We start from the raw sequence: 13,752 nt of genomic DNA, 5'->3' as shown, positions 1-13,752 counted from the left end.
TAACATATGGGTGATTAATAAGTTTTATACCCATTTTATATATTTTAATGAATAGCAGTTCCAATTTGCCTGAAAAACAACAGTTAATTAATTAGTCCGGAGAACCAAGGAGCTTTACCAGATGCCTGGTCTGCCAAGGAAATGTCTCGCACTGCCTACAGGACAATAATAAATGTCTGCATACTAACAGCCTCACAGAGATGATAAAAGATTCAAAACGATTTGTTGGCACTCACGGACTTTAGTCTCCATGTTGCATGCCACCACCACTATGCATGAGCTCATCTAGCTAAGATACCAATGAATGCAAATTGCTTCACTAATCCCCGTGCTGTGAATTTGGAGAATTTGTTTAAAAAGGGAAGTTCTAGTGAGCTACACACATATATATTCTGTGGCTTAGGATTTACAAATTCTTTGTGGATCATTTATATTTGGGTTCTATGGCTATCAATGACAACAAAACAAAATTCGATACTGTACAAAACATGTACTTCAATCACTTAGAGTATGAATGAAACTAAAGTAAGAACTCTCACCGTCTTCCTGTCACCAACCAGATATTCTATGCTGATAAATGGAATGAATATATTGGCATTAAGGTGGTAACATTGTCATTTCTGCACAAACTTTTCAAATTTTACATCAATAACAGACTGGAACCTAATAAGCACAATAAGGAAAAGGATGCAATCTTTTTTTCAAGGTTAAGATATTTGAAACTCAGGGACACAGTCTGTGCTCATGAAAGCTATGCCTGAGCCAGAATTAATCGTGCTGTTGTGGAAATCCGGCATTAAATCAAACAGGCTTTCTAACAAATGTCAAAGCAGTGAAAATGCAAACTTGCAACTGAAATGTTCCCGATTCCTGTATTCTGACAGGAATCTCTGCTCTCATTGTAAAGAGCGGTTACCTTGTGATCGCACCAACAGAATTGCACAGAAACAAGCATTATGTTGCTAAGCAACTGCACAGAAAGGATAAAGGGGAGGAATTGGTTTTGTGCCTGATCCTCTGGGAAGAGGGCGATGTGCCTGTAATACATGTTTGAGGCTCGAGGTTAGCTGCCATCCAGGCCTGGGGCCTTATTTCTATAGTAACCCTGTGAGCTACAGATGCCAACTGGATCTCCTGATGCCACTTGCTGATCAGGACCTTCAAAAAATCAGCCGGAGCAAGAACAGGTCAGCAGTGCAATGCACCCCACTTGATGTTGCAGGAGAAAGGAAAGATGGGTTCTTCTCCTTGATCTAGATGTTGAGAACTGCCAACATTTGGAGCACAGCAATTTATCCAAGGCACTACACAACAATGGCACCTCCCTCATACCTGTTCAACAAAACAGCCACATCAGACAAATGTAGTACACAACACTCAATGATACTCTTTGTCCTGTCACTCAGGAGAAAATGATTCAATTCCAACCAGAAAATAATAGACTGCCTGCAATTTCTAAACCCCCATGGAAGAGAAAGTGCTGGCCATTCCCAAAGTGTCCTTTGGTGAAGCTGGAGCCAGCCGAGGTGCTGAAACTATCGAAGCTAATCGTATTCTCTTTCTCGCTTCCCATTTCCTCCTCGTGCAACATTGTTTTCTGATTTATAAGCTGTAAAAGCTGTTTGCAGGCACCTCTTATTTCGGTTTGTTCCTTCAGCATGTAAATGATCTTGCCCTCAACTGATGCCTGCTGCATGCGTGTGCAAGGATTGTGAGCTGCACTTGTGAGCCATATTGGTGGGGGACAGCCTCAATAATCACCTTGCGGTTTGCTGTGGCAGATGGTATAATGGGCTGTTGCAGAATGAGGACATTGTAACCATTGCCAGAGCCCCAGGCATTGTCCTGAACGATACATTGCCTCTGGTTACATGGTATCAGGACATTGAGGGAAATATCCTTTTGGTTCCAGCTAATTGCACAGTTGACATGTGCTGTCTGCAAAATGATACATGTGCATCATGTATTCTGCAATCTTATTGAAGCTGTGTTCTCACTTTATCTGATTGTCTTTAGCAAGAGGGAATAAAATGAAATTAACTCTTAAAATAGAGGCCCTCATTGACTTCTCTTGGGCAGCACTGCACCGCAAATAGTGATGTTTGAAAACATCTTTATTTGTAGCATGGGAGATTCCAGACTGTGTGAATATTTGCCTCCATGACCATAAATGACAGTCACTGGCAAAGGAGTCATGTCTTACTGCTGTAGCAGATAGCAGATTTCATACCTCCTTGGTAAAGTACAGAACTCAAAACACATTGTTCCATGCTGAGACACAGAAATGGGAAATGCTCCCTGAACAATATGGGTGAATATGACTTGCTGAATTCCACAATCTCACTGCTCTCTGGGTGGAGAAATCTCTCCTCATCTCAGTCCTAAATGGCCTACCCCAGTACCCTTAAAATGTGAGTGCTGAAATCTGCTTGCAATTAACCTGTAAGTTATGGAGGATAGCTCAGGGAAGGTTCTTCCAGTATGTTGACCATGCAAGCTGAAGAGAGGCAGTTGCTGGAGAAGTGAAACCCAAAATGACAATACTGGTGTCAAATCAGTGTTACATGCTGATTAATGATCTGCCTACTCTGCATTCTTAGGGCTGATATAAACAATGCGTGCTACTAAACTATTCGCCATGATGGTTTCTGGAATGCTTTGTATCAGATGCTGAAGGCAACATTATGAACCCCAAACAGCACATGTATCACCTAAGAATGGGTGTTACTGCATCCAACGTGTCATCCAACATTCTATATTTAAAAGGCCTTCTTTGTCAATACTTGCATTGGTCAATTAATGTTTATGAAACAATAACTGATCTAGTCAGTTGTGGCGCCTCTTATCTCCATTGCATGCTTTGTAGTTCTAAAATGCAGTTACTGTATTCTTATCATGAAGGTGGTATAATACAGCAATGTGCTCATATACTATGATTAACATTTCTTAATTACTTCTGGAAGGCTGTTCTTATCTCAAAGTTGGTTTACTTTGGGTGAAATTACTTTGTTCAACCCAGGCTCAGAAGATCTATCTTAATGATTATCAAAACATTTGAAACCTCTGTGACTTGCAGTGTACTGCTGACATTGTGTCTTCATGACTACCCAGCAGAATTAGTGTGATTCATTATTTGATGATGTTATGGAAATGGATTTAACTTCTCACATTATCTTTAGCCCTGTCAAACATATTAAACTAGTAGGTTAGAAACAGCAAGCTTTCACATTTCATTCAAAGTTTAATTCCGTGGCTCCATTATACCAGAGGTTAGGGTTCCCATGATATTTCACGATTTTTTGCTAACCTTCTTTAAGGATTTTAATTTGCATTAATTTTCACTTAGTCTCAGTCCTGAAGATGTTGACTACTGTTGAAGCATCAACAGATTTTTAATACTCTGTCCCGTGTACGAGTGTTGAAGACGGGAGTGGAGGCATTTCAGAGGCATTTAATTCTACCAGGCATCCAGATATGCAGATTTTTCAATTTATATGAGTCCAGAGTGGATAGAGTTCCCTTTCTGGTCCAGGAAGTTCAATACTTTATATGAGTAGAGCACTTACAACCCTTGGTGACTATGAAGCTATGCTGGAGAGAGGTGCTACAACATCAGTGGCGTGCTGACACTAACATCCTCATAGCAAAATGAGGCAGACCTGTTAGTGCACAGTGACTGCTTGTCACCATGGAAACTGGGGAAGACCAGACTGCCAAGCTGGATAACACGCTGACACCATTTTACTCACTGTCTTGATGACCAACAGCAGAATCCGCACTCCAAAGAGACAATGCAGGAATGATACACATTCCCCATTATTGGTGCTAAAGCAAACACATATTAAAGTTGAGATAAAAAAACGCAATAGGTGGCCAGTTTACATTTGGTCCACCATCGATGTTGCTATGGTGCTTGGAGCTACCATCAGGTTCAGGAATGAAAAAGGGAGTATGGGAGCGAGGATATTGTTGTAGAATTCCAAAATAAACCCAAAGAATTTGAAGTAACTCATCAAGGCAGATGATTTCGGAATCAACAGGAGAAAGGACAACTCTTACAAGTTTGTCTTTGGAAGCCACTACGAAATTGCAAGTGCCCTACCCCAGCACCCCAAGTATGCAGTAAGAACTGATCTATAGGTCAGAATTGTTGGATTCATTCTCAGTAACAAGAGATAACTTAAGGATTTGATTAACTCTGCTATAAATCACAGCACTATTTAACGATATTTTGATCCACAATTTGACTGTGAAATATTTGTAAATATTTCCAAAAAACTTGTAAGTTTTCAACACTTTAGTGTTGAGTATCCAAAATCAGTTGAAAACAACATCAATAAAAGGAATGTTATTTTGTACTTCCCAATCAATGTTTCTTGTGAAAGTATGTTTAAAACGCTTGCGCTATTGTTTCGACAGCTAGGCAAACAAGAGAGACAGCAGCACCTCACACCAATAGACTACAGCCAGGATGACCCCATCCATGATTCATGACCATTAGTCTTCCACAGCAATCCAATCCAAGTTACTCATGGGCAATTCTAACCAAGCAGAACATTCAGTGCAGGCAGCAACGTATTAAGTACTGTGTGATCACAATGTAATGCTTCTGAGACTGAACTCATTGAGAGTGCTGTAGGAAGAGGTGGCCTCACCGTTGCAATTTGCTGTTTTTTCTGCGCTCTGAGACGGTGCCGAGGCTGTGTCAATGGCAGTGGTGGGGGCAACATAGACGGGGGTTTCATTAATCTTCTCTCTCCCAGCTGTCTCTGATGCTCTGCCAAGAAAGAAGAACAAGACAGATTAAGGAAACATGATTTGTAGATCCTGCAACCTGCCAATTGAGAAACAATTTCTTGCGGCCGATGAAGTCAAGGAACAAAAGCCCATTCATGCAGACCTTGAAAATCGATCCAATTTGCAGTCCAGCCTTTTACCAATGCTTCAGCTTCTTGTGGTTGACCCTACGGCAGTTCATTTCAAAGTATACTATCTCTTCATAGTTTGCACTTGCATCTTTCATTCTCTGGCACATTTTCTGAATGAGGCCCAGGTGTGATAATTGATCACAACTGCAGTACGCTGTACATTGTTCATAAAGCACAGTTAGGACGTGTGTTGTGCTGTGGAACTGCATTTAGTGTTCCTTAGCTGGATAACTTTAGAGGGATATGGGCCAAATGTTGATGAATAGGATTAAATCAATTTAGGATATCTGGTTGGCATGGACAAGTTGGCCCAAACCCTTATCATTCTATGACTAACTGGGGGCAGACTAATGTTGTTTTGGTTGCCTCTGGTACTGCACCTACAAAAGACTTTGGATCAACAACGGATGCAGGCCACAGGCAAATGATGGTAAGGTGGTGTTTGAAGGGTATGGGTGCTGACAAAATGTGGAATCAGTGGGAATCAAGTGCAGAGAGGGTGTAGATTTCAGGAGCATCCCATTTCTTTCTGACGCCCCCTCAAGTGGGCATTAACTGCTTTAAGAGGCACCTTCTCTACTAATTCAGGTTTGCTGGTTTCAGGATGCAAGTGAAACCCATTTGAGTTCAAGAGAATCCCTGAACTGTTCTCCGAGCCCAATCTCGGGATAACACATAGCTAGCAGGCTGGTTTCCTCCGTCAACTCCCTCCCACTGCTGACTTCATTGGGATGAGTTTTCCTGGCAGTGGGAATGATCTGAATGGCAGCCCAGCTACCATTGATCCAGCTCGAAAAGGTTCTTATAAATCCAGCCCACAGTGACCGTTCATTCTAACGGTTTGAAAAGCTCTGCTGACATATCAGTGAGGGACAGCTGCATTGTCAGAGGTGCCATCTTTCCACTGAGATGCTGCACTGACATTCTGCCTATTTCTTTGGTGCTAAAATTCACATGATAAACCTCAAAGGAAAGCAGGCGGATGTTCTGGAATTGGCAGATATTTATTCTTCCACCCACATAACGAGACCACATTTTCTGGCTGTTATCTCATTGCTGCTTGTGGGATGTTACTGTGTGCAAATTGGCTGCTATGTTTTCTCTAGTCATCACAATGCTTTTAAAAAAAGCTGCAAAGCATTATTTGACATTCCCGAGGTGCCAAATCAATACAAGATTCTCTTTCTCTCTCTCTTTTATGTTACTTGTCAATTCCAATTCATTGCACTAGGCCATTTGTGCAGGCGAAGCAGCTTTTTGTATACGTTTACAAGAGAACTGATTTATGAAAGCAAAATTATAAATAAGGTATTAAGTGGCACAATCAGAAACTCACAATCCATAATAGCCAGACGACTGATTAAATGTGCTGTAATTCAACTAACTTCTCGTCGAGAGCACTTGAAAAATAGTACTTGACAGAATTACAGAATTGATTTAATGCAGAGAGAGGCCATTTAGCCCATCATGCCTACACTGGTTTATTACCTGGTGTCAGTCTCATGCCATTTCCCCATACCCCTGCGCACCACTTTCATCGTAATAATCATCCAAAACCCAACTAAAGATGCCTTCAACACATTTCCAGGCAGTGCAATCTATTCACTTCCTGGTACAAAAAATAACTTCCATTTCTCACAATCAGTTCCACCCTCAATGATGCGAGCTGCTGAAACGCAAGCAGTATTAATCCTTTAACTAACCCGCAAACTCTCATTGCCAGCTTAGCTGTTTCCATTCCCTAACTTCACAATGCGTCACACTCCCCATTCATTGAATAGCTCTAGCCTTGACTTATTCAATAGCAGCTTCATTGCGTAACAGTGCTGCTTACTTTAAATCGACGTTGATGATAGGGAGTTATTCTTTTCTAGCAACAAATCCCAAATCGAGTTCCCAAGGCGTGAGCCAGGGAAAGTGCCTCTCAGCAGACATTTGATTTTCTAAACTTATCACATGTTCAGCCTGTGGTTGCAAAAACTTTCTTTTAACAATTTAAATAATCATATAGCCATGAAATAGCCAACTATCAAGCTGAAATATGTAACTCTGTCATTAACCAACCCGCCATCAGAGGGTTGCCGCTGGCATTTGATTATGAATCATTTTGAGTTTGCATGTATTTGACTTGCGCCCTTGTTTACTGTGTGTGACTTAATCCACAAAAGCTTGAAACCCCCACGCTTAATTCAAAGTGCTAAGTGACTTGCATTGACTGCAGCAACGGGTCTCTAGCTAAATATTCACCATCCGGAGAGCTCTCGTTCACCAAACTGACATGCTGGCATCTTTTTTTGTTTGAATCAAGCCAAAAACCAAGAAAAGAAGTTCACTCAAAAAGGCAGCAAACAAAACAACAAGATGGCCACTAAATGTGAGCAAAAGCTACCAACGACCACTGCTACATTATTTAGATAAAGTCCTATTGTGCAGCACCAGAGAAGCTTTCTGCTTTTCTCTCAGCCAAGCAAAGAGCAATGTATTTACAGCACTAATTTGTACTTGTATTTGAGGGTTGCTGGGAGCAGATATGCACTTCAAAATACTCAGCGTGAAGCATTTTTCACTGTAATTCACATTAGCTATGTTTCACAGTTGAAGACTGATCAATGGCTGACATCACAACTAACTGTGTCTAATTCTCTGCGTACATATAAAAGATGCCCATTAGAATCGAATGATAAAGACAAGGGCTTTTATTTTTGGGACCGAACTGAAGTTTGATTGCCAACTGTACCTCTTTCACCAGGTCTGCGATAACGGCCCATGGTCCCACCAATTGCTTCCCTCTGCAGAATACAGCACCGCAGCAACAGCTCACAGCAGGTTTCTCGATGGAAAGTTCATTACGGAAGAGAATGAAGCTGAAGCGCCCAATCCGCAGGCTGCCAGCTGCTCACTGGGCTATGCCTCTGCCCGGAGAGACTATTTGCTTTGCACAAGACTTTAAAATGACAAAGTGATGCTGAATTGATTCAGTCAGACGCAGCTTAGAATGAAGCTATCACGGATTGCACCAGCACAGGGATACAATGAGGTTGCAGTAATTTCTGATATTGGTCAGACGAGTCATTCTTTGCATTGAAAACGTTGGACTATTTTTGAGTTTCTACCATTGGGCCAATAACAATAATTACCCAACTCTGAATAGTCCATATTTATACGCACCCTATTTCTATGCTTTTAAAAACAGTGAATTTCATATTTAACCCTTAGAGTGCAGCATGATGGACAAAGCATTCACAATGAAAGCACTGTGATTTGCCATCTGCGGCATGTAGAGTGCCAGTGCGACAAAGTGGAAACTCATAGTTCAGACTGCTTAGACTCTGCCACCCAGTGTGTAACCGCTCAGTGGACCACTGAGTGACTATGTGGACAAATGTTCACTGTGACTGGGTGTGTAAACATGCTATGATTGTGGATCCGTTCTATGACCCGGCGGTAAAGACAGTCTCTGGGAACGGTGTGTAAGCATCGGGTAACTGGGTGTGTAGATACATTCTGTGACTGTGTACACAAGTAAATTGACTTGGTGTGTAAGCACACCATGACTGGCTCCAATTACATGCTGTGACCCAGTGTATAAAAATTGCCTGTGAACCAGTGTGTACCTGCACCGTGGAGTAGGTGTGCAAATACACTTTTTTGACCCAGTGTGTAAATGAACTGTGAACTGGGTATGTAAATACATTCTGTAGCCTAGTGTGTAAATGCACTATGTTTGCGTGTGTAAATACACTCCGTAGCCCAGTGTGTAAATGCACTCTATGCTGAATCCTATTTCTTTCAGCTCGATACAAGTTGCATTGGGTTTTTTGCAGAGGTTCTCGCTGCAAGGACAAATTGGAATTCTTGCCATATCTTCCAGACATGCTTACGGTACTCTCGTGTCTGATTCCAGCCACACTGCTCACAGCACATAGCCAGCATGGCTGATACTCGCTTGCACATGCAATTCCATTCTCTCAGCCTGGATCTACATAACCAAAGGCCACACACTTTACCTGTCCTTAGCTACATCCTGTCTAAAGCTCCTATCTAAGTCACTGCTACTCTGTCCCTAGCGCCTACCCTGTAGACCCTGCCTTGTCATTGTCCAGTGGGGGAACACCACATACAGGCAGGCATATGGACATGGCCAGAGATGAGCTTCTATTGACAACCAGCAAAAGGAAACACAAATCAAACAAATACATATCGCAGTTTGCCCCCACATTGTGAACAAATGCTGTCATCTTGACCTTCACAGTCGAGGATGGTCTTTTGCCCATGACTATCATCTGCTGGAAGCTGGTGTCAGTCAGGGTCTCCGGATCTTGTAGTGCCCGATGAACCTGTCACCCACAAGGACAGCTTCCTCCAGTTCAACACCCTTATTCTTCTCAGACGCTGCTCCATTTCCCTGGCTCCCCAGCATCAACCACATCGTCTCATTGCCTGCTCCAACTGTGCAAAGTGCAGCACAACATCAGGACGCAGCAATACACGCTGACTGTACTAGAAGACCCTCCCTCGACCACAGCTTCTGTAATCTCTTTAACCATGGCCCTGGTAAAGCATGGTGTAGCACGGGCACCAACTTGGTGAAGGTGCCATGCTGGCTGAGTGACAAACATATTCCATATTAACTGCTGTATTTGATCCCTCGCTTCCCCCCGTCCCCCAACCTTCCATCACCTTGACCATTCCACTTTTTGTTGTATTCAGTAGAGTCAATCACTATGCTTACATGACCATGATGTAGTGATGTTCCCTTTGGCCCACAGCACCCTTGTAAGTTCCACAAATGATAAGGGCTTCCGGCCAGCATTCACCTTGTCTTAAGGCTGCGCCACTAACTTCTGCAGCATTGAGATGGCAATGTTAGTTTGACGAGAGAGGAACGGGAAGTGCATCGAGGCCAATAGAAGTCTTCTTTGGAGACAGGCTCTTCCGGACCTGTTGAGTTTCCCCAGCACTTTCTGTTTATCTCTTCCTGAAAAGAAACACTGTGACTAGCAATGGAAACATACTCTGTGACCCAGTGTGTAAATACCCTCTGTTTCAGACACATAACACTAATACACTGTGCATTAACGAGGATATCCCTGTTATCCAGGTTGCAACGTGAGCAGCTTTCACTACATGTCAGCTTCCTACTTACATCTTCCACAGACTCATTTCCAAGAGGATTTCAGTTATTTATTTTGTCTGTTCAAAGCCTGGTTGGTGAACAATGTTGTGTAAAGAGCAAATTACCCCACAGCTGTTCCAGAGATCTTGGCATGTGGTATCAATAATAGATCTGGTGGTCAAGATCGAAAATCACACAATACCAAGTTATAGTCCAACAGGTTTATTTGCAAGTGTATGTTTTTGGATCTCAGTTCCTTCTTCAGGCGTAGTGTGTGAGAGAAAGTATACGATACAGGGTTTATAAGCAGAAAGGTAACAACCCTAAAACTGGCTGCCTCTTGTTGAATCTTTAATCAGTCAGGAATGAGAATACTAATTAAATATTCAACAAGAGGCAACCATTTTTAGGTTGTTCCCTTTCTGCTTCTAAAATTTGTGTCATATACCCTCTATCTCACACTATGCCTGAGGAAGGGACTGAGCTCCGAAAACTTGCATTTTCAAGTAAACCTGTTGGACTATAACTTGGTGTCGTTTGATACTTGACTTTGTCCACCCCAGTCCAACACAGGCATCTCCACATCTGGTGGTGATATCGCATCCAGTGCTGTGCTGTCCTTTGCAATTAGCAAGCACCCTTCCGCCTGCTCACAATTCCAAAGATGAAGTGGATGCCCTCCCGGTTCTCGATAACCAGCCGGCATGGGAAGTGTGTCACAGGCACAAAATCAAGTGTTGCTCATGCTGTCTGGCATCACTGCAGGCAAAGTTCACACAGTTTGTAGCACTGACAAAACATCCATTTTAAACACCCCGCACATACCTGCAGCAGATCCCTGGGAGTATCTGGAGATACAACAGTTCAGGTGACTTAAGGATGTAAAGGATCTGAAAGGGTTAATGCTGAAGAGTGCCTTGAGCACTAGCTACTATAATGTAGCTGGTGGGTAAGAGGAAGACTTTTATAAAGTAGCACAGGTTATAAGACGGAAAAGCTCACACTACCAAGGCCCCAGGTTCAATTCCAGGCTCGGGTGATGACTGTCTGCATGGAGTTTGTACGTTCTTCCTGTGTCTGTGTGTGCTTGCTTCAGTTTCCTCTCACAGTCCAAAGATTTGTGGGTTAGGTTGATTGACAATGCTAAAGTGTCCATGGATGTGCAGGCTAAATAGAAATGTTGGGAGTGGGTCTGGGGGGAATGCCCTCTGGAGGGTCAATGTGGATTCCAAACTGTAGGGATCCTGGGCAACAGCAAGGGAGCATTGTAAGGGATACCGAAGGTCTACAAAAGCCCCATGACATCAGAATTAAAGCAAAAACTGGGCAATTTTAAAAACCTAAGCAGAAATTGACTAAAGGAAGAGGAAAGTTAGGACACTATTGAAGCTGCAGAAAAGTTGGAAGATCCATTGCTTAAATTGCAATAAAGACAAAGACACTTATTTTAGTCACACACAATGAAGCCCATCCATGAAAAGAATTGTGAAAGCAATGTGGATTATAATTTAGAGCTTCAGGCAGCAAGAACATCTGTTAAAGGACCAGGTGTCAGCATAGAAATCCATGAAGAGTGGGATTCATTTGGGAATGCCAGTAAGAGACTGTGAGCAAAATATTGCAACTATAATTAGGGAGATTCACTGGAAAAGGATGCGAGAAAGGCAGGAAACCACAATTTTGACTGCAAATGCAGAAAAACCTCCCAGTTCAGCAGTACATGTTACAACATTGTACAGCAAAATAAAAAAAATTGAAGCAAGGAAATTAAATAATAAAATCACGATGACATAGCAGAAATAATATTGCCAAATATATTTCATTTCAGGGATGGGTCCAAAAGGAAAATCAATAATAAATATTAGGATGACATGACGGCAGAAATAATATTGCCAAATATATTTCATTTCAGGGATGGGTCCAAAACGAAAATCAATAATAAATATTAGGATGACATGACAGCAGAAATAATATTGCCAAATATATTTCATTTCAGAGATCAGCCAAATAGAATCGAAAATTGGACAACTTGGAGAAAACAGTTCTTTAAGATACAGAATCTATAGAGACCTTGCCATGTTCCTCATTACCAACATCTGGCAGCCAATAATGAAATTGAGAGAACTGTCTCACAGACTCATCAAGCAGCAGCCTGTAGTTACATTAACGGGATCATCCCTTGCACACACTGTCCCATGCAACTGTCCCCATCCCTGGCCCAGCAATGGTGGTGGAGCAATGGTATGCAGTTGGAAGGGAGTTGCCTCAGTAATCTTAAATATTGACTCTGGACCTATTGAGATTCATGGCATCAAACATGGGTAAGGAAACCTCCTGCTGAATACCGTGGTCCGTCTTTCCTTAGCTGATGATTGTGTGCTCCTCCAAGCTGAACAGAACCTGGAGGAAGTACTGAAGGCAGCAAGGGAAGGAATGTAATCTGGGTGGGGGATTCCAATGTCCACCAATAATAGATGCTCAGCTGCTGCACTGCTGATCAAGGTGATCGCATTCTAGAGGGCATAGCTGCTAGGCTGGGTCTGTGACAGATGGTGAGGGAAAAACATGCTCAATTTTATCCTCACTAATCTGCCGGCAGCAGAAGCCCATGACAGAATTTGTAACAGTAGCCATTGCGCAGTCCTTGTGGGACAAAGTCCCACCTTCACATGGAGAATAACCTCCATCGTGTTGTGTGGCACTATCACTGTGCTAAACGGGACAGACTTTGAACACATCTAGCAACTCAAGAAAGGCCATCAACAGCAGCAGAATTGTACTCCAGCACAATTTGTAACTTCACGGCCCCAGCACTGTACCATTACTATCAAACCAGAGGATGAAACCAGATTCAATGATGACGTCATGCTAGCAGCAGCACTAAGTAAAGGTAACTGCAGGACCACTCATGTGCCAAACAGCGAAAGCAGCAAGTAATAGACAGAGCTAAGCAATTCAATAATCAATAGATCAGATCTAAGCTCTACAGTTCTGCCACACCTAGTCATGAATGGTGGAGGATGACTGAACAACTCACTAGAAGAGAAGGCTTCACAAATATTCCCATCCTCAATAATGGAAGAGCCCAAAACATCAGTGCAAAAGGCTGAAGCATTCGCATCAATCTTCCTTTCCCCAGCATTACAGATACCAGTCATCAGCCAATTTTACTCACTGCTCATAAATATGAAAAATTGCCCACAAATGTCTTGTATGAAAAAAATCAAATCCAAGCCAGCCAATTACCATTAATCTACACTCGAACATCAGTAAAATGATGGAAGATGCCATCAAGCAGCACCTGCTCAGCAACAACCTGCTCAGTGACATCTAGTTTGGGTTCTGCTAGGGCCACTCAGCTCCTGACCTCACTACAGCCTTGGTTCAAACATGGACAAAAGCACTCAATTTGACCAAATGCTACATCAAGGAGCCCTAGCAAAACTCGAACCATTGGGTATCAAGGACAAAATCTCTGCTGGTTGGAGTCATACGTGACACATAGGAAGATGGTTGTGGTTGTTAGAGGTCAGTCATCTCAGCTCCAGGTCACGTCTGCAGGAGTTCCTCAGTGTAGTATCCTAGACCCAACCAGCTTCAACTGCTTCATCAATGACGTTCCCTCCATCATAAGGACAAAAATAGGGATGTTTGCCGATTATTGCACAATGTTCAGCCCCATTCGTGACTCCTGAGATAGAAAAGCAG

At 42.5% G+C, this 13,752-nt stretch overlaps 1 protein-coding gene across 7 annotated transcripts in view; it reads right to left on the bottom strand.

The window, feature by feature from the left end:
- Positions 1-13,752, bottom strand: part of LOC125457049 (actin remodeling regulator NHS) — a 396,554-nt gene that overhangs the window by 44,438 nt on the left and 338,364 nt on the right. For 6 of the 7 annotated variants that reach the window (XM_048540747.2, XM_048540751.2, XM_048540748.2 and 3 more), the window contains exon 3: positions 4,656-4,777. In XM_048540747.2, the coding sequence (XP_048396704.1) occupies positions 4,656-4,777 (122 nt within the window). Of the gene's footprint in view, positions 1-4,655; positions 4,778-7,665; positions 7,750-13,752 lie in introns of those variants that run through there. The other variant, XM_048540752.1, reaches the window with a different exon arrangement.

This window comes from Stegostoma tigrinum, chromosome 12, assembly GCF_030684315.1.
Source record: "Stegostoma tigrinum isolate sSteTig4 chromosome 12, sSteTig4.hap1, whole genome shotgun sequence".
NCBI classification, from domain to species: Eukaryota; Metazoa; Chordata; class Chondrichthyes; order Orectolobiformes; family Stegostomatidae; genus Stegostoma; species Stegostoma tigrinum.
The sequence above is the reverse complement of the archived record's forward strand: the minus strand, read 5'-3'. Positions and strand labels throughout refer to the sequence as shown.